The 22,013-nt window shown below is 40.7% G+C and overlaps 1 protein-coding gene across 13 annotated transcripts in view; it reads right to left on the reverse strand.

Moving 5' to 3' along the window:
• Positions 1-22,013, reverse strand: part of fryl (furry homolog, like) — a 467,472-nt gene that overhangs the window by 293,583 nt on the left and 151,876 nt on the right. For all 13 annotated transcript variants that reach the window (XM_072569022.1, XM_072569030.1, XM_072569038.1 and 10 more), the window contains one exon: positions 12,003-12,202. In XM_072569022.1, the coding sequence (XP_072425123.1) occupies positions 12,003-12,122 (120 nt within the window). In that variant the 5' untranslated portion in view covers positions 12,123-12,202. The remainder of the gene's footprint in view (positions 1-12,002; positions 12,203-22,013) is intronic.

A 22,013-nucleotide genomic window follows, 5' to 3' on the forward strand; every position in this document is an offset into this window, starting at 1 on the left:
AGAAGTTTACTCAATTTTAAATATATGTAAGTGGTAAAAGTGGAAAGAGAGTGATCAAGCTCTTCCACCATTCACCCTCTCATAGAATCTTTCTTTTGCTCTCTCCCCCTATCATCTCACCTTGGTAAAACCTATCAAATTTCTAACTATTCCAAATTATGATAAAAGGGTCATTAACCATGGCAGTGCAAAGCCAGGAGGACACTGCTTTTTTTCCCCATATTCTGTTGTTCTGCCTTACAGAACTGGGAAAATGGTGTGCACTTAGTTGACACTACACTAGCTGAACTACCAATTATATATGTCCTAATCGGAAGATCAATCAAATGGAAACAAATGAATTCCCAATCAGGATGTGTTTACAATGATTCCAATAGATTTTGTTCAATAACCTGGAAGGTGTGGCAAATTGAAAAGCAAACTTAATGCAAAAGGGCAAAAGATAGATTAGCAGTATAGGCAGTCAAGTGACAGATGGATTTTAGTGCAAACAACTCTGGATGATGAATTTTTGCAGAAGAATGAGGAGAATATAAAATAAACAATGTAGCTGTAAAAGTAGAGGGTTCTGGGGGCTCATATGCGTAGACATGGGAAGGTGGCAGGGATATCGAGAAAGTAGGCAGCACAGCAAATAGAAGACTGATGAAAGGTGTTATGTACAAAAGCAGGGAAGTTATGTCAAACATTTATGAAGTTCTAGTTAGAACACACTGCATTACATTCAATATGGATATCAGGAAGCATGTGAGGGTTCTTAAGAGGGTGCACAGATTAGGAAATTAGGAATAAAGTTAAATTAAAGATGCTGGGATGATCTCCTTTGAGAAAACGAGACTGAAACAAGTTTCAAAACAATATAACATAGAAGCAAAAGTAGGCCGTTCAGGTTCTGCATTACCATTCAATGAGATCGTGGCTGATCTGATAATCGTCAATTCTATTGCCTTTCCCCAGGATCCCCGATTTCCTTACTGATAGAAATTCTGTCCCTCTCAGCCTTGAATATAAATAATAACCCAACCTCTACAGACCTCTGTGGTAAAGATAGCCACAGATTCAGCTAGCTCAGTTGGCTGGACAGTTGGGTTGCGATGCAGTGAGATGCCAACAATTCTCACACTAGTTGCTGTTACCACGAGTATCCCCCTTTCTCAACCTCACCTTTCACCTGAGCAATGGTGATCCTCACATTAAACAATCAGTCACTCATCTCTCTACAAAACAGCCCTATTCTCAAAGGCCTAACCAATGTCTTGTACAGTCGCAACATGACCTCCCAATTCCTATACTCCATGCACTGACCAATAAAGGCAAGTAAAATAAATGCCTTCTTCACTATCCTGTCTATCTGTGACTCTGCTTTGAACAAACTATAGACCTGGACCTTGTGGTCTCTTTGTTTGGCAACACTCTCGAAGACCCTAGCATTAAGTTTCTCAGTTCTACTCTGATTCGCCTTACCAAAACTCAGCACCTCAAATTTATCGAATTAAAACCCATCTGCCACTCCCTCGCCCATTTGCCCATCTGTTCAAAGACCTGTTGTACTGAGGTAATCTTTGTTACTGTCCACTATACCACTGATGTTGGTGTTATCTGTAAACCTACGAACCACACCTTCTGTACTCACATCCAAATCATTTATGTAAATGATTAAAAGCAGTGCATCCACCAACAATTCTTGTGGCACACTGCTAGTCACAGGACTACAGTCCGAAAAGCAACCTTCCATCGCCACCCTCTGTCTGTTTAATTGAAACAAAGAATGTAGAAGGGTACAAGTGCATTACACAAATTGAAAAACACAAACTGTATCACTATACAAGAACTACTGCAGCAATTTCATTACAAACATCACAAAGATGGATGCCCTTTAACCCAACGATACCCATAAAGATACACAAACCTCTGGAGGAGTTACCCTTATCTCCACATTAAAACAAATCATAATTCTCAGCTTACTATTATTTAACATGGGCTTCCTAAACACTCGTCTTGTTCTCAGACAGTCCCAAATGTTTTCTGTTATTTTCTCACAGATTTTCAAGCATAAATTTCTAAGCTCGGGACTTCTACCAAGCGCTGACTTCATGGCAACTGCACCAATCGCGCCCTCCATTGTTATGGCTATTCCCACAGAATGAACCTGCTGCTCTCCCTCTCCCTGCCCCCTCAACTAATTCAATGTTGAAAATTACGACCTGATCTTCAAGGTTAGATTTGCACAGAACTGAAAACCAAAATCCATTTTCCAACACTTTAGAGTTATATACTATAATTCTTCATTACAAAGAGGTGGGGGCCAGGAGTCTGTGAACTGACTGAATTTTAGAAAATGTAACGAGGGGTACGTCGGGTTCCAAGAGATCAATTGTGTTAGGGGATTCTCTAGTTCAAGGTACAGACAGACGTTTCTGTGGCCAGCAGCGAAAAAGCAGAATTGTGTGTGGCTTCCCTGGTGCCAGGATCAAGGATGTCTCAGAGATGGTGCAGAATGTTCTCATGGGTGAGAGGGGCCAGCAAGAAGTCATTGTCCACATTAGAACCAATGACATAGGAAGGGAAAAGGTTGAGATTCTGAAGGGAGATTACAGACAGCTAGGTGGAAATTTAAAAAGGAGGTCCTCAAGAGTAGTAATATCTGGATTACTCCCACTGCTACGAGCTAGTGAGGGCAGGAATAAGAGAATAGAGCAGATGAATGCATGGCTGAGGAGCTGGTGTATGGGGAAGAATTCACATTCTTGGATTATTGGAATCTCTTTTGGGGTAGAAGTGACCTGTACAAGAAGGACGGATTGCACCTAAATTGGAAGGGGACTAATATACCGGCAGGGAGATTTGCTAGAGTTGCTCAGGAGGATTTAAACTAGTAAGATGGGGGGGGTGTGGGACCCAGGGAGATGGTGAGGAAAGAGATCAATCGGAGACTGGTACAGTTGAGAACAAAAGCGAGTCAAACTGTCAGGGCAGGCAGGGACAAGGTCGGACTAATAAATTAAACTGCAGTTATTTCAATGCAAGGGGCCTAACAGGGAAGGCAGATGAACTCAGGGCATGGGTAGGAACATGGGACCGGGATATTGTAGCAATTACAGAAACATGGCTCAGGAATGGGCAGGACAGGCAGCTTAATGTTCCAGGATACAAATGCTACAGGAAGGATAGAAAGGGAGGCGTGGGGGGGGTGGGGGCAGACTTTTGATAAGGGATAGCATAACAGCTGTGCTGAGGGAGGATATTCCCGGAAATACATCGAGGGAAGTTACTTTGGTGGAACTGAGAAATAAGAAAGGGATGATCACCTTATTGGGATTGTATTATAGACCCCCTAATAGTTAGAGGGAAATTGAGAAACAAACTTGCAAGGAGATCTCAGCTAGAAAAATAGGGGTGTTATGGTAGGGGATTTTAACTTTCCAAACATAGACTGGGACTGCCACAGTTTTGAGGGTTTAGATGGAGAGGAATTTGATTCAGTATGTGGATGTACCTACTAGAGAAGGTGCAAAACTTGAACTACTGTTGGGAAATAAGGCAGGGCAGGTGACTGAGGTGTCAGTGGGGGAGCACTTTGGGCCCAGCAACCATTACTCTATTAGATTTAAAATAGTGATGAAAAGGATAGACCAGATCTAAAAATTGAAGTTCTAAATTGGAGAAAGGCCAATTTTGGCGGACTTAGGCAAGAACTTCGGAAAGCTGATTGGGGGCAGTTGTTCGCAGGTAAAAGGACGGCTGAAAAATGGAAAGCATTCAGAAATGAGATAACGAGAACCCAGAGAAAGTATATTCCTGTCAAGGTGAAAGGAAAGGCTGAGAGGTATAGGGAATGCTGGATGACTAAAGAAATTGAGGAGAAAGTGAGGTCTGCAGATACTGGAGATCAGAGCTGAAAATGTGTTGTTGCTGGAAAAGCGCAGCAGGTCAGGCAAGATGTCACCATCTATTTCCCTACAGTCTGTATCTTCCATATCCTTTTCCACAGTAAATACTGATGCAAAATACTCATTTAGCATCTCCCCCATTTTCTGCGGCTCCACACAAAGGCCGCCTTGGTGATCTTTGAGGGGCCCTGTTCTCTCCCTAGTTACCCTTTTGTCCTTAATATATTGTAAAAACCCTTTGGATTCTCTTTAATTCTATTTGCCAAGGCTATCTCATGTCCCCTTTCTGCTGTCCTGATTTCCCTCTTAAGTATACTCCTATTTCCTTTATAGATCGAGGATTTACTCGATCTATCTTGTCTAAACCTTACATATGCTTCTTTCTTTTTCTTAATCAAACCCCTCAATTTCTTTCCTGAAATTGTGTTGCTGGAAAAGCACAGCAGGTCAGGCAGCATCCAAGGAGCAGGAGTATCGACATTTCGGGCATGATTCCTGAAGAAGGGCTCATGCCCGAAATGTCGATACTCCTGCTCCTTGGATGCTGCCTGACCTGCTGTGCTTTTCCAGCAACACAATTTCAGGAAAGAAATTGAGGGGTTTGATTAAGAAAAAGAAAGAAGCATATGTAAGGTTTAGACAAGATAGATCGAGTGAATCCTCGATCTATAAAGGAAATAGGAGTATACTTAAGAGGGAAATCAGGACAGCAGAAAGGGGACATGAGATAGCCTTGGCAAATAGAATTAAAGAGAATCCAAAGAGTTTTTACAATATATTAAGGACAAAAGGGTAACTAGGGAGAGAACAGGGCCCCTCAAAGATCACCAAGGCGGCCTTTGTGTGGAGCCACAGAAAATGGGGGAGATGCTAAATGAGTATTTTGCATCAGTATTTACATGGAAAAGGATATGGAAGATACAGACTGTAGGGAAATAGATGGTGACATCTTGCGAAATGTCCATCTTACAGTGGGGGGGGGGGGGGGGGGGGGGGGGGGGGGAAGCACTGGATGTCTTGAAATGCATAAAAGTGGATAAATCCCCAGGACCTGATCAGGTGTACCCGAGAACTCTGTGGGAAGCTAGAGAAGTGATTGCTGGGCATCTTGCTGACACATTTGTATCATCAATAGTTACAAGAGAGGTAACAGAAGACTGGAGGTAAGGTAACGTGGTACCACTGTTTAAGAAGAGTGGTAAGGATAAGCCAGGGAACAATGGAACGGTGAGCCTGACCTCAGTGGTGGGCAAGTTGTTGGAAGGAATCCAGAGGGACAGGATGTACATGTATTTGGAAAGGCAAGGACTGATTAGGGATAGTCAACATGGCTTTGTGCGTGGAAAATCATGCCTCACAAACTTGATTGAGATTTTTGAAGTAACAAAGAGGATTGATGAGGGCAGAGCGATGGACATGATCGATATGGACTTCAGTAAGGCGTTCGACAATGTTCCCCATGGAAGACTGATTAGCAAGGTTAGATCTCATGGAATACAGGGAGAACTCGGCATTTGGATACAGAACTGGCTCAAAAGGTAGAAGACAAAGGGTGGTGGTGGAGTGTTATTTTTCAGATTGGAGGCCTGTGACCAGTGGACTGCCACAAGGATCGGTGCTGGCAGGTGGGGCTAGATTGGGTTGGGATATCTGGTCGGCATGGACGGGTTGGACTGAAAGGTCTGTTACCATGCTGTACATCTCTATGACTCTAAGATCAGAAGGCAAGTAATTGGTTCATGAGCATTCTCCTTGTTTATCTGTTGACACTTGTGTAATTTGCTAGTGTGTATTCTCAAAGTAAGCTTGAAACATGGCAGGGCAGCTTGGCTGAGTGGAATTCTCATCCAGTAGCATGTAGCAAACTATGGATGCTTCATATGGACTAAACAAATATACAACCTGAAAGCACCACCAGCTGCAGAAACGTGCGCTCTGGGTTCCAGAACTTGGCTAATGTCAGGAGTTGTTGTCATGCTGAATTGAGAACTATATTCCGGGGCAGGTGGGAAATGTCCAAGGAGGACTGCTTGCATCTTAACAGGAGCATTAATTATATCTCCAATGGGAGATTAGCTAGTGCTATTGGGAAGGGTTTAAACTCACGTGGCAGAGAATGAAAATCTGAGAGAGATTTCAGATAGGATAAACAAATGCTTGCAGCATTTGTGAAGTCATGGCACAAAACAGAAATATTCATGTTTGATATAATTGCTATCACAGGAGTTTTGGTGCAAAATGTCCAACTGAAGCAAAATCTGAACAATATCCAGATTTGGGTTGACTATCTCCAATAATGGAGAATCTAAACAACCACCCCTTGACATTACAATTGTGAAATACCTTCTCAACATCCTGAGGATTACCATTCATTAGAAACTAACTGGATTAGCCATATTAATACTGAGGCTACAAGAAACAGAAATAATTATAATGGGGTAGAGGGAAATATTAGGCAAGGTAAATAATGACTGTGCATCAGTATAAAGTTAAAAAAAAACAAGCAAATTCATGGTGGGGAAAGTTTCCAGATCTTCAGGATCAATAATTTACATTGTTGGTACATGTCGATGAGCGTGTTACCAAGTATTAATAGGGTGGGAGAGCCTCGGTATTAGCCTGGGGAACCTCTTTGCACACCTTATTGACATCAATATCCTTTCGTAGCTCGTGAAACTAAAACTTTATACAATACTGCAGATGTCATCTCATCAAGATTGTATTATGAGTGTAGTAAGATATCCCTACTTCAAAACATTTTCTGAAAGTCAATGATTTCATGGTCATCTATAGATTCCTAATTCCAGACTTCTTTTATTCAATTCAATGCGACCATCTGCCATATCAGGATTTGACCTCAGGTCCCCAGAACAATAGCTCAGTTCCTGGATTAATAACCTAGTGATAATAGACTCCTGTAGGCCATTTTTCACCACCACCACCATCCCCAAACAACCGTTTCCCCCCCTACCCCCCGCCACCTCTCCAATATTGCATTCGGAACGTTGTATTTGACACCTATCATCCAGTCAGTTTAAAAATACCATGAATAACTAGGGCCCACACATAGACCTTTGCAATCCCCCATTTGTCACTGCCTGCCACTTAGTAAAAAATCCATTTATTCCCATTCAGTTTCCTGTTGATGGAGGAGTAGAACAGGATCACAGAGGAATTTGTCCCTTCGGAATGCTAAGATGGGAACAGATGGTGTGTTTAGGTGGCATCACTCTAGAGATAGCAGAATTAGCAAAGGATAATACTTTGAATATGGAAGCTGGTGGGGTGGAAAGGGAGGACATACAAACCCATCTGAGAGGGAAGGAACAAATAGAATAGAATAGAAACACGAGCAATGGGTCAAACCCAGTTGAGCACTCTGTCAGTTATGGTCAAGGGGGAATATTTAGTCGAAAGAAAAGGAAGACACACGAGAAGTGCTGTTGTATTCTGAAAAAGTCTTATGTTGAACTTGAAATATTTTTTCTCTCTCTCGCTACATTGATGCTGCCATACTGATGAGTTTCTTCAGCACTGTGTTTTTACTTCAAGTCTCCAGCATCTTATTTTGCCTTTTACCTTATTTTACATGACATGTGGCCTAGCAAGGACATGGAATACCACAACATCTCAGGCTTAGTGTCAGATACACTTGTTCAGGCAGTTTTTACAGAACTTTGAAAAGAACTGCTTCCAGTTCAGAAAATACCAAACATACATTGTACTTATCCTGCAAGCATATGAAATTGTTACACATTAAGGCAATACAACTAGAGCACTGCACTAAGCTAGCATTCTAAATATTTTCTCTGACAAACTATTATTGAAACTAACCACTTTCATTAAATTTACACTTAATGAAAATGACTGTAGGTCAGTGAAAAAGGCTGCTTATTATTTGTGCTGCAGGAATACTACATGTCTAATGTATAGGTTATTTTAAGCAGTTCCTTGTTTAAGTCATAGAGTCATAGAGATGTACAGTATGGTATCGGACCCTTCGGTCCAAATTGTCCATGCCGACCAGATATCCCAACTCAATCTAGTCCCACCTGCCAACTCCAGGACCATATCCCTCCAAACTCCTCCTATTCATATACCCATCCAGATACCTTCTTGAAATAAATTTTCAAAACATCTTCAAAAAAGTGATCGGCTGCTATGACAGCTCTATACAGACCTGAGATTGAGATTGAGATTGAAGCCCAACCTCTCAGCTCAAACGTCCTGACACCAAAACATTTTTTTTTCTTTCTTTTCAACCCCAAAGCACATTGTCTGTCAGACAATGAATCATTGGTTTCTTTGTGAAGAAGCAGTGTACACAGGATTGAGGGACATTTCAGGGCATATTTAACAAAATGAATTCACGTAAAGTTACAAAGAAATGACAAAGGCTGAACTAGCAGATGCAGTCAGTGGCCAGTCTTTTCATAATCTGCTTCCCTCTTTCTAAATTAACAAAACAAAACAAGAGCAAGTTGGTAAGCAACAGAGATGGGAACAGATATGAATAGTAATTCTAACATGGACAAACAAAGATTTGACCATTGGAATTAGGATTTAATGAAATGTTGAAGTATTATAGTACTTAATTATAGTCAATTCCAGTCGATCCAGCCCAGCTCCATTCTTACACCATTGAAGTCAGCTCTTCCTGGATTATTTTTCCTTTTTAACCACTTTTTATCATTGTAAACTTTATGATAATGATCACTTTCGCTAAATGCTCCCTCATTGAGTGTCAGTTTATTTGGCCTGAACATTCCAAAGAAAATACCTAGTAATGTCTCTTTTCTTGTTGGAGTGGACACATGGAGCGGTACAAAATTCCTGAACACATCTAGTCATGCTTGTTCCTCATTGCTCTATACACTATTGTCTCGGTCTCTATTCAGGCAATTAAAGTTCCTCATTATAACAATTCTGTGATGCTTGCACCTCTCTGTAATTTCCTTGCAAAATTGTTCTTCCACATTCTTCCCACTGGCTGGTAGGCTACAACAAGATGTATAATTGCACTCTTTTCATTTTGTAGTTGAGTAATATTGACTGTCCTTGATCCCTCTGATACATCCTTGTTCTGTAGAACTACACAATTTTTTTTAACTATTATTGCCCCTCTCCAATTCTGCCTTTCCTATCTTTTCTGAACACATTATAACCAGTATTACGCAACATCCTTCATTGAGCCATGTCTCTGTTATAGCCACAATATCATAATCCCACATGATAATCTGCGTCTATAACTCACCAGTCTTATTGGCTAAACTCCACGCACTCATGCACATGCAATTAACCCTAATTTATACTCCAGTTCTTTTACCTTCTGCAAGTTCACCAATTAACTTACTTTCTTCTATGTTAATGTTATCTGTCCCTCCCAGTATTTTGTATATGCTCATTTTAATCATTAATATAGTCTCATGGTTCCTATAACCCAGCCAAGTTAGTTTGGACAGAGTAGATGGGGTAAAACTGTGTACACTTGTGAAGGACTCAAGAATGAAAGGGCACAGATTTGAAATATTTCGTAAAGAAGGAATAAATAAAAGATAAAACACCTACTACACTAGAAGTTAAGAGCTGGAATGCACTATCTCAGCATGTGTTTGAAGTAGATTCAATTGAAACATGCAAAAGGAAATTAGACTGTTACCTGAAAAGAAACAATGTGCAGTGTTATGGAGAGAAGGGCGGAAGAAAGATCACAAGGAACTGTTCAGTTGGAGAGCTGGTCCAGACATGGATGGCTGAATGGCCTCATTCTGAACTGTAGCATTGTGTGCCATGCTTTTGGAAAAGTGATGTTAGTTAATAAGTAGCAGCAAGTCATTTAGAACATTATTATATAATAAAGTAGAATCAACATGGCTTCATGGAAAATAAATTGCACTTAAAGTTAGTAATGTTGAGGATTTAACAAGCAGAGTGGAAAGAGGAAACCAATAGGTGTAATGTGTTTTGGTATCCAAAAGGCATTCAATAAAGGTACTATAAGAAAGGTTACTGGTCAAAACAGGAGTTCAGTGTCAGGTGTCTTATATTAGTGCGGATAAGGGATTAGCTACACAAGAGGCAAAGAGTTGGGATAAAGGGCTCATTTTCAGGTTATCAAACTAAATCAGTAGGGCACCACAGGTGGAAGTGCTGGAGACTCAATATATACAATCTATGTTTATGCTTCGGATAAGATAAGGGAAGGTATGAAAGCTTGTTATGAGAACACAACTTATGCAGGCTTCAGGCAGCACAGACAGTGACCAATTACTTCTTGTCATTGGTGAATTGGAAGAGAAGGTGCAAAATTAGAATCACCTACATTTCTAGATTTTTACATAAATACTTTGTCAAGGTCAGAAAAACTAGGAGACCTTATCCAAGTCCAAGGTAAATTTAGCAAAATCCTGAGCTAAATGGAAAACTTTGTCACAGTGCTACATCGTACTGAAGTGTAGTGCATGTCACCACTTGATCTTGTTTTCAGCAGGTAACATAGATGTATCACTTATCAGAAAACACATTTGGTTATAAACTAACACATGCAAGTTGTAAACTACTTAAATAATTATCGAATATTAAACCAGGTAAATGAAAACATAAAAGTAGTTAAACACATTCACACACACACACACGTGACCAATGAAACCATAACCTTTTACTATGACATGCACACCTGCAATATCAGAGATTATTTGATCCAGCTATTCGCTTATACAGGATTCATAAATTCCTTGAAAGTAGAAGTTAATGCTTGCCTGAAAAATGACAATGGCAAAGGCATCATGCAGAACGCAGAAGAATAAGATCGGATTAAGTGAGTAAAATGTAGAAAACCAGCTTCTACACTTTGATAATTTGCTTTACTGGAATGAAGTTCAAGATACAGCAAGAGTCCTAAAGTAATCTTTCCTTAAAATATCCAGTCGTGAATACTCTGTATTGCTATGAAAACAATTGTTGCAGTTTAAGGACCTTGACGTTAATGTCATAGAGATCTCAATACATGCCCAAGTTAATGTCAATGGGTGTGTGTGTGTGTGTGTGTGTGTGTGTGTGTGTGTGTGTGTGTGTGTGTGTGTGTGTGTGTGTGTGTGTGTGTGTGTGTGTGTGTGTGTGTGTGTATAGACTCCCTACAGTATGGGAACAGGCCCTTCAGCCCAACAAGTCTACACCAACCTTCCAAACAGTCACCCACCCAGGCCTATTTTCCTACCCTATCACTCTACATTTACTCTTGATTTGCGCACCCCACCTACACATCCCTGAATACTATGGGCAATTTTAGCATGGCCAATTAATCTATCCTGCATACCTTTGGACTATGGAAGGAAACTGGAGCTCTAGGAGGAAACCCATGCAGACATGGAGAGAATGTGTAAACCCCACACAGACAGTTGCTTGAGGCTGGAATTGAACCCAGGTCTTTGGCATTGTGAGACAACAATGCTAACCACTGAGCCACTGTGCCACCCCTTTTACCTGACCATTTACTTCCTTTCTTCTCAGTATCCAAGGGCCCAGACACATCTTCCAGGTTAAAAAAAAGCACTTTATCCAACCTACTCTACTGCATTTGCAACTCACAATATGGATCCTCTACATTGGGGAAACAAAGTGTAGACTGGATGACCATTTCACAGAACATCTATGTTCTGCCTGCGAAAAGAAAAAGAAAGACCCTGAGTTTCCAGTTGCCGGCCATTAACACACCACCTTGTTCCCTGACCAAGATCTATCTCAGGTTTGCTGCAATGCTCCAGCGAAGCTCAGCATAAAGACATGGCATTGAAAATGTTTTAAAAGCAATGAAGGAGGTAAAGAGTTGGAGATTTAAGAGAGATTTCCAGAGGATCAAAACTCTCTGCCTGCAGTTGGTCAGCAAAGATGGAAAAAAGGGCAATAAGCAACAGGATCAGCTGCCCAAGGGCACTCCAACACAATCAGGCATAGAGTAGTATTAATGGGGAGATTTCTACAACGATAATTCATGGTCAGGAAAGGTACAAGATGACTGCTCAAAGTGCAGTTTGACTAGAGGATGGTAATGAACATGATAGGAAGCCAACCCTCTTCTTTTAAGTTTTTTCTGTAAAGCAAAATTATACATACCAATGGTTCAGCCATTACAACTTCAATCTTTTTTTCAGCCTGAACTGTGAATTCAGCGAAGAGGCTCTTAATAACATATTCCCCAGGTTTGATGTCCGGGTCAATGGCAATGTTTGACATTGTGACACTCTTCTTCTCCCAGGTGGGATTGCTACCTGGAGAAATACGCCGCCTGGTTACGGTGCTAACAGGTGCTGATGCTGCATGAAAACATTTAGAAACATAAATATTAATGATGGTTGGTTAGCTTAAAACATGAAATGCAGAATTGTAAACAGCTTAAACTAGAATTACAGAAGATTATACCAAATTAACAAAATAACAATTTACATTTGACAGCATTCCTAACAAGGAACAACATCTCAAAGAAATTTAAAAGAAAAAAAAGGTAGATATTGTGTGGTCTATCATGCCAACTTCAATCCAAGATTGGACTTGTCTAGTAATAACATCAGCTGGGATAATAACAATTCATATTAAGATAAAAAAACATTTAGCAGCATAGGGTATGAAGGCACAATTAAACAAAATACAACTTTTAGTGCATTTCAAAACACAAAGTGCTTGAAAATAAATTCCAGAAATAAATACAAAGTGCCTTTGGGAACCGCATAGATAGTGGACTGCAAGGGACAGGGGATCAAAATGGTGGTGGAGTAGGATGCTCGAACCAGAGCTCCTCTGCTCCTTCTGCTTATTTCCTGCTTTCATATCTCTTTTTCTCCCCGTTTTTCTCCTCTTGGAGTTCTCTCATGAGGTGGAGAGGAGCGGGGACAGCCAGTGGGCTGGAGGCACATGCAGAAGGGGGACAGCCAGCAGGCCGGAGGCACATGCAGAAGGGGGACAGCCAGCGGGCTGGAGGCGTACGCAGAGCGGGGACAGCCAGTGGGCTGGAGGCACATGCAGAACGAGGACAGCTAGCAGGCTGGAGGCACATGCAGAGCAGGGACAGCCAGCAGGCTGGAGGCCTGAGCAATGTGGAGCTGGGAGCTTGAGCAGAGTGGGAAATGGCCAGTAGGCTGGAAGCTTGAGTGGAATGGTACAGCTGTGCAAATGGGGACCAATGTGCGCAGTAAACAATTTGGGAGCCCGGCAGACCATTTGTGGAAGCCCCCTGATCTACTGAAAGGCTTATCTTTTTAATGTTGTTCTCATTTTACTAACTTATTATGAGCAACTATAACTAAAGTAGCTTTTCTTTCCTTTCTTTTTCCCTTTATTTCCATATTTTGTATTGAAGATCTGTACCTAGGTACTTTGTACCTAAGTTGGCACCATATGAGGTGACACTAAACTTTTCATTGTACTCCTGTACTTGATATAGAATCCGACAACATGGATAGAGGCTGTTTTGGCCCAAACTGACCATCCACGCGGACCTCATTTCCCTGCACTTGGCCCATACCCTTCTAAACCTTTCCCACCCATGTATTTGTCCTAATGCCTTTTAAATGTTGTTAATGTACTCACCTCAACCACTTCCGCTGGCAACTCATTCCATATGCATACTACCCTGTGTGTAAGATGTTGCCCCTCAAGTTCCCTTTTATTCTTCCCTCTCTCACCTTAAACTTGCTTCCCCAGCCCTGGGAAAACGACTGAGTGCATTCACCCTATCCATGCCTCTCATGATCAACAATAGGGTAAAAAAACAACTTCATAATCCAATGTGAATGGAGTGGTAAAATGCAGAATTGATGTTTATCAATCAGACAAAAGAGAGAATAAGTTGAACAGATTTTATGGACATGAAGGTCTTAAGTAATTTGCTGAGTAAGGTTGATAGTTAAGGATAGAAGTCACTCGTATGCAAGTCTTTATAGGGAGAATATATAGGCTGCTAAATGCTGACTAAGTTGCATTGGTGGAGTCAGGGATGATAGAAAGGAGATAATTAAAATAGTCAAGGTTTGACATATTAGACAAAGTGCATTTGACAGTGACAGACAGACAGTGAAGGCAGAAAATGTTCCAGAGATAAAAAAAGCAATCTTGATAAAAGATTAACATGAGAAAAGAAGCTCAACTTGGATTATATAAAACAAAAAGTTAATTAAATCAAGAATTACCATTATCATGGAGAAAATGCCAGATGAGATCATGGCATCTTAGGTGGGTGGTTTCAGTTTTGGATATAAACAAATTCAGAATGTTTCTCATTTTGTGCTAACAGTGGGAAGAAAGGATGTGGAAGCAGACGTTCAGGACAAACAGTGTGAATTGGAGGAAACAAGTTTTGTTGTTATTTCTGCCCTCTAGAGTAAAGTTGTCGTAGTATGAAGAACGTGTGGGGAAAGAATGTATGGGGCAATCTAACTGTTCAAAGTTAAACCTCGCGTGAGTTAAGCTGGTTATGGAAAGTTTATATTCTACAATTTCATGAACTTGTCAACATGGTGCTATTAGGGACAATAAGTGTGCGACAACAAGAATCAGGTAAGAATGAGAGAGCAGAAAAAAAAAATAATCAGCAATTCAACAGTTAACATTGCAACATCGATACATGGACAGGAGAATAAGGAAATTTGCACAAGCAAAAAAAAAGTAGAAAAACATGCAGGTTATCAGAAAAATGTGTCAAAGAAAGACACTGGAGAATATCCTCCCAGTCAGAGATCTTCAAAGGAAGGTTTGGAAAGACAAGAATGTTAAGGAAATAAAGTATAAGAGGATGATTTGATGCTAAATTTATAAATGCCAAGGATGGCGGCTGGTTAGGGCAAAAAACTGAGGAAAGGCAGGAGAACCAGGAAATGCAAGTTCAGTATCCAAAAATATACATTAAAAAATAAATTCTAAGTGAGTTGCACCCACAATATATTTACTATTGCTGCCTTCTTTTCCACTTCTCTATTTTACACATCATTACATCCACATCCATCCCAGGTATTAGTGTTTCATTTAATACTGAAGTGCCTGAAGTCAGGAATGCATCAAAAGAACCTACGATAAGTCTCACTAATTAACTGTTGGAGAAATACAGTCTTTGGCCATGAAGTGGCTAACAGCTGTGGCCATAGAATGACTTCAGAGGGCCAAACCAACATCCTGACTATGCTCAAATTACTAGGTAAATTTCTCATGCATTAAACAGCATTCTGATAATCTAGTAAAAAAATTTCACAGAAGTTTGTTTTAAGACATTTAATAGTATGGTAGATTGTCAATTCAAATTATTTTAGAAATAACTATTCTCTTGATAAACAAGTGCCTCAGCAATGTATGCAACAATTTACATCCATCATGGTGGAAAGACAGCTAACAGGATTAAATTTTCCACCACCCGAATTGTGAGATTTCATTGTTAGTTCTATTGCAGCGAGGTTGTCAGCACGCACTTTTACTGGTGTAAAACTGACAGAATCATTAGCAACTGAAGATGCACATTTAAACTGTAAAATCAAAAGACCATCAGGGATGCTGTGCTCTCCTAGAAGTTTTGCTACAACAATATTTAATCAAAATAGCCAACATTAAAATACGTGCAAAGAGATTAAGCTAGCGTTCTTACTTGATAGTTACACATTAAACACACCCACATAAAGTTAGGCTTTATCCATTCCATTCTAAGTTAATCTTTATCATTGCAGTAAATCTTTATTACTGCCAAAAGGCCTCCATGGCACTAAAAATTAACTTTTCTTTATGTGGAATGTTATTCCTTCAGGTTTAAATTATTATTGCAAATTTTAAAAATTAAGTACTTTGTCTAAAACTTATTTCTAGCTTTAAATTCATCTTGATCAGTTTTACTTTCTCTGCATGATTTGACATCAAACAAATTATTCTAACTTCCACTTCCTGGTTCAGACTAGATGCTTTATTAAGATCATTTGATCTGATCAAGTAGAAAAACAGTGATTTTGCCTGTTCACAAATTCCCACATCCCATCTGGAGGGCACTATGCTGTTTTGGACTACAAGTTATAGTACAAATGCCTTCATGCAACTCTAACAAATGAAAGAGGAGCAGGACTAAATAATAGGACCCACCAAGACTGTGCCCCCATTCATTGCAGTATTTGCTGATGCTGAGCTTCAACTCCTCTTTCCTGTCAGTTCCCCATGTACCTGAATCCAGAGGTATCAAAAATCTACCCATCCCAGCCTGAAGTGCATTCCATTCACAACCGTCTGAAAGGAAGCATCATTCATTCACTGTCAACCATTATCTCTGCCAGCTGTAAAGGTCCTGTGCTCCTCACTTCCCGGTATTCATCATTCAAGACATGATAGAGCTGTAAAGCACAAGTGTATTAAATGTCCACTACTTAGACGGTAAATTGGTTGAGCATCAATGCACTGTAGTGAGTGGGGGAAATTACGTTTTTTAAATATTTAAATACAATTGATTCCTTTAAAATATTACACTTTCGTGTAAAAATATGCAGTTAACTTTGGTTTATTCATTTTATTTTTCATTTTACAGTTAATCATAAAGTCACCATCATGACACAAGAGGAGATTGTTCAGCCAATCTAGCAGATGCCAGATTTCACATGGAAGCCCCACCAGTCATATTTCCCTGGTCTACTCCCATAGCCCTCCAACCTCTTAAAAGTCACCAGTTGTCACCACTTCCAACACCTTGTCTGCAAAAGTCTAAGATCACTACCACTCAAAAAATTAAAAAGAAAATTCTTCCTCACATCCCAAGCATTAAAATGTAGTCTTTTAACATCAGCTTTACTTTGTCTACTAATATTATAATCTTGTATACCTGTTGAATCTTCCCTTGACCACTTTTGCTCCAAGGAGAACCATCCTAATTTCACCAATATAAAAATAAATTCATGCATTCCTAGAAAGATGACATACAGTGCACAATTTAAAATGTTCAAGATTAAGGGAAATTTGAGTCTACTTCTCCTTGTTCATGCATTAAGCTTGCTAAATTACCCGAAATTGCAGTTTTTCAAATTCTCTATTGAAAAGAAAAGTACAAAGAAAACTGGCACCTGACTAACATACAAACTGTGAGACAATTTTCAATCATAAATTTAGTGCAGCAGGAAATGTGTGCCCAGTGATTAGATTGTTGCTAGGAGCAGCATAATGTTTTGGCAAATTAATGGAATGGTAAAACAACATAACTTGCTCATCAGCAGTTCAGGAGTTCAAAAGGCAATGCTTTCAGTATCACAGGAGGCTAACAGATTCTCACACCCTCAGGCAGTACCAGGCTACTCATTACGCAGTGTGTTAACGCTTTCTTCCCAAAGCAAACTCAACAATAGTTACAGAAATCTTACATCGATTTAAATTCTACCATTTTCTTTAACCATTTTCACATGGTCGTATAGAATTTCACTGGCAGCTATCCAATATATAGACACATTTAATATAAAATTCAAGAAAATGAAGGAGAAAGGAAGAGAAGGTTATGCTGATAGGAAATGTTGTTGTAAGATGGGAAGAGGATCATATGGAACAAACACGTTAATGATGAGTTGGGCTAAATGGCCTGTTTGTGTGCTGTAATTTCTACTCAATTTTGAAGATTGCTTTCAACTTTTCCAAATTGTCTTGGAGTCTGCAGGAATGGAAACGCTAGAAATCCAGAAAAAAATACTTTACAGCTGTAGGTCATACCTGTGTACCTATATATTTAGTTCTCATGCTAAAGCATCCTGCGCCCTGTCTCTCAAGAATTCTAGCCTTCACAGATACAACTGTCCATGTTTTCTTGGCAAACACAAAGTCTGTCTTCAATTTCAACAAACAACACAAAGGCTCCTCATCCATGGTCCCACCTAGCTACTGTAACTTTTGCAAAGGCACCTCTTGTTACTTTGGAGGAGATGGTAGTATTCATAACATGATACAGTTTAATACTGAATTTGATTGTGAGGTGAACTTATTCAATTTCAAGATGGCATCAAATTAGAGCTCCCAAGCCAGAGCTCGTCTGCTCGTACAGGTTTTCATTTTTTTTTGTTGCTTTTCCTCTGTCTATACTTTTATCTGCCTCTTGCCCTGAACTCAAGTGGTATTGACTGTGTCCAGTGCAGACATCACGTGAGCCACTGCAGATCTAGAGTGGGCCCAGCATGGAAGATTGCAAGCACAGCACGGACAAGAGTTGGCCCTCACTTTTCTGCACAGGACATGGCACGATAATCGGCAGCTGCTACATCATCCGAATTTGCAGTCAACAAGATAACGGCAGCAGTGAAAGATGGTGTCCAAGGATTGTCCAATTTGTCTTCTGTTGGGTCTAGTGTTGGTAGCAGTGAAGCGGTGGCAGAAAGGTATCACAGCAACGTTGACAGCGTGTGCTCAGTGCCGAGACAAAGAACTCCGACATTGGTTGGACCGGTGGTGGAGCATCAGCACAGCAGCAAAAGATGGTGTGCAAACATTGGGACTTTGATATTGTAGATGGCGGTGAAGCCAAGGAGGGTGATAGCAGCATCAGTGTCATTAATGGTGATAAGCTGGTTCAGGACTGATGGAGTCTCTGTGCTTTTTTTCCCCCCTTTTTGTAAAATTATTCAACATAACATTATATTTTGGCAACAAATTAAAGTTTTCACTGCATTTATTGTATACTTACTGTAAAATACACAATAAAATCATTCATTTATTCATTACAGACATTTCCAAAATCATGTGGGGCACAGATAAGGAGGAAATAGTAGAGGCAGGTACAGTTACAACATTCAAAAGACATTTAAAAGACAAAGGTTTATAAAGAGGAAGAGTTCTGAGAGATATGCGCCAAACGCAGGCAAATTGGACTAGTTTAATTTGGGAAACTTGGTCAACATGGATGAGTTGGAGCAAAGGGTCTGCTTCCATGCTGTGTGACTCTGACTCTTTGCTAGTAACATCACTGGACTGGCAATCGAAAGGCTGAGGATAATACTGTTTCAAATCCACCAATTGTAGCTAGTAGGATTTAAATTCAATTAATAAAATCTGGAATTGAAAGTTTGTCTTCAAAATGGTGACTGTGATCATTACAGTCACTTGTTGTGATAACTCATCTGGTTCACAGGGAAGGAAATCTGTCATCTTCACCTGTATGACTACATGTAACCCCAGAACTACAGCAATGAGGTTCTCTGAAATGGCACAGCAAACCACTCATTTGCCTGCATTTGGCCCATTTCCCTCTAAACTTCTCTGATTTATGCACCTGTCCAAATGCCTTTTGAATGTTCTAACTGTACCTACATCTATCACTCAAGCACAGTTAGAGGATGGGCAATAAATATTGGTCTTGCCAGAGATGCCAACATGCCATGATAAAGAAAACATTTAACAGCCACTATTCAACAGATGGAGCAACACCAGCAAATTCCAGACTTAACAAATCAAGAATTTTAATTGTTTAATCAAATGTGGATGATATAAAGCTGACAAACTATGGATGTTTTCTTATTTGATGTCACTATTGGTTTTCTTGTCAAAAAAAATGTTGCATTCCAAATTACTGCTTCGAAAGTAATACATGTTGAGTGGCTGTGTTATAACTGCAACAGATTTTAAGCAGGGAAAGTCTGGAGAGGAGGAAAGAACAAAAGGAAAGATTATGACAAAAGAAATGGTGCAAAACAAAAGGAGATGGTGCAGTGGAGTAAATAAAGGATGTTCTTATGGGAATATTCACGGATCCAACCTGTGCCTGCCTTTTGAGATATAATTTTTATTCCAATTATAGTTAGGTGGCCTCCCTCACCTCTTTTGTTTACAGTACATAGATGGCCATATCAGTGATGTTTCCTACTCTTGTCCAGCTCAAAAATGTCATAGACTTTGCTTTCGATTTCCCCCTCATGCTTAGTCTCAGATTCTCCCCTTGCACAACCTCCCTCTTTCCATTTCTATTCAGCAATATCCAACTCAAACCACTGAATGTACTTCCACGCTCCTTTCCCCCCCCCCCCCCCCCCCCCGCTTAATGTAACAATTCTAGTCCATTATTCCCATTTGTCTAACTCAGACAATAGATTCAATAGTTAGAGGAACAGACAGGAGATTCTGTGGTCGCAGATAGGACTCCCAGAAAGTTATACTGCCTCCCAGGTACCAGGGTCCAGGATGTCTCTGATCGAATCTACAAGATTCTGAAGGGGGAGGATGAGCAGCTAGACGTCGTGATGCTCATTGGCACCAATGACATAGCCAGGAAAAGGAAATCTAAAAATTGATTTTAGGGAGGTGGTTGGAAGCTAAAAAGCAGGACGAGCAGAGTAGCAATCTCAGGTTTACTACTGGTGCCACGTGCTAGTGAGGCGAGGAACAGGGAGGGAGTGCAGCTGAACACATGGCTACAGGGCTGGTGCAGGAGGAAGGGCTTCAAATACGTAGATCATTGGGGTGTCTTCTGGGTAAGGTGGGACCTGTACAAGAACGGGATACACTTAAACTGGAGGAGCACCAATGTCCTGGGTGGAAGATTTTCTAAAGCACTTCAGGAGGGTTTAAACTAGTTTGGCAGGGGAATGGGAACTAGAGCGACAGATCAGAGAGGAGGGTAATTGTTGAACAGACAGAAATGCAATGCAGAGAGGCTGTCAGGAAGGATACACAGTTGATAGGGCAAAGGGATGGATTAAAATGTGTCTAGTTCAATGCAAGGAGTGTCAGGAATAAGAGTGATGAACTTACAGCATGGATCAGTACTTGGAATTACGATGCTGTGGCCATAACAGAGACATGGATTGTTAAGATCTTTTTAAAAGAACAGGGAGAAGGGTAAAAAAGGAGGGGAAGTAACATTGTTAATTAGAGAGTGCATCACAGGTGCAGAAAAGAAGGTTGTTGAGGAGGGTTTGTCTACTGAGTCAGTATGGGTGGAAGTCAGTAACAAGAAAGGAGCCACCCACTTTATTGGATGGTTTCTAAAGACCCCGCGATAGAAGCAGATAGAACAGACTGGACAGCAGATCTTGGAAAGGTGCAGATGTAACACAGTTGTTGTTATGGGTGACTTCAACTTCCCCAGTACTGATTGGAACCTCCTTAGTGTAGATGGTCTGGTTGGACCCAATTTTGTCAGGTGAGTCCAGGAGGGATTCCTGACTCAACACATAGTTGGGTGGCATGGGAGGAGGCCATATTGGATTTGGTATTAGGCAACAAGCCAGGCCAGCTATCAGATCTCTCAGTGGGAGAGCATGTCAGTGACAGTGGCCGCAACGGTCTCACCTTTACCATAGCCATGGAGAGGGGAAGGAACAGATAATATGGGAAGGTATTTAATCAGGGAAGGGGAAATTATACTGCTATTAGACAGGAGCTGTTGAGTATAATTTGGGAACAGTTGTTCTACAGGAAAGGCACAACAGAAATGAGGAGGCTGTTTAAGGAGCACTTGTTGCAAGAGTCCCACTGAGACAGACAAGGAATGGTAAGGTGAAGTAGCCTTGGCTGACAAGAGCAGAGGAGCTTCTCATCAAAAGGAAGAAGGAAGCTTACTTAAGGTTGAGGAAGCAAGTATCTGGCACAGCTTTAGAGGATTACAGGGTAGCTAGGAAAGAACTCAAAAATGGACTCAGGAGGGCTAGGAAGGGGCACGAAAAAGCCTTGGTGGGAAGGATTTGGGAAAACCCAAAGGTGTTCTACACGTACGTGAGAAACTAGAGAATGATTAGAGAGAAGGTAGGGTCGATCAGGGATAGTGGAGGGAACTTGCGCCTGGAGTTTGAAGATGGAGAGAAGGCCCTAAATGAGTTTTTTTGCTTCAGTATTCACTAGAGAGAGGGACCTTGTTGAAACGGAGAACATTGTTTATAGGTTTGAACAGATTGATATTAAGGAAGTGGATGTGCTTGAAATTCTGGGAAGCACCAGGGCAGATATATCCCCAGGGCTGGACCAGATATATCCAAAGTTACTACGGGAAGCGAGGAATGAGATTGCTGTGCTCCTGGTGATGATCTCTGCATCCTCACTCTCCACGGGAGTAGTACCGGATGATTGGAGGGAGGCGAATGTTGTTCCTCTGGTCAAGAAAGGGAAGAGGGAAATCCCTGGGAATTACAGACCAGTCAGTCTTTCACC

This window comes from Chiloscyllium punctatum, chromosome 1 (assembly GCF_047496795.1).
Source record: "Chiloscyllium punctatum isolate Juve2018m chromosome 1, sChiPun1.3, whole genome shotgun sequence".
Classification (NCBI taxonomy): Eukaryota; Metazoa; Chordata; class Chondrichthyes; order Orectolobiformes; family Hemiscylliidae; genus Chiloscyllium; species Chiloscyllium punctatum.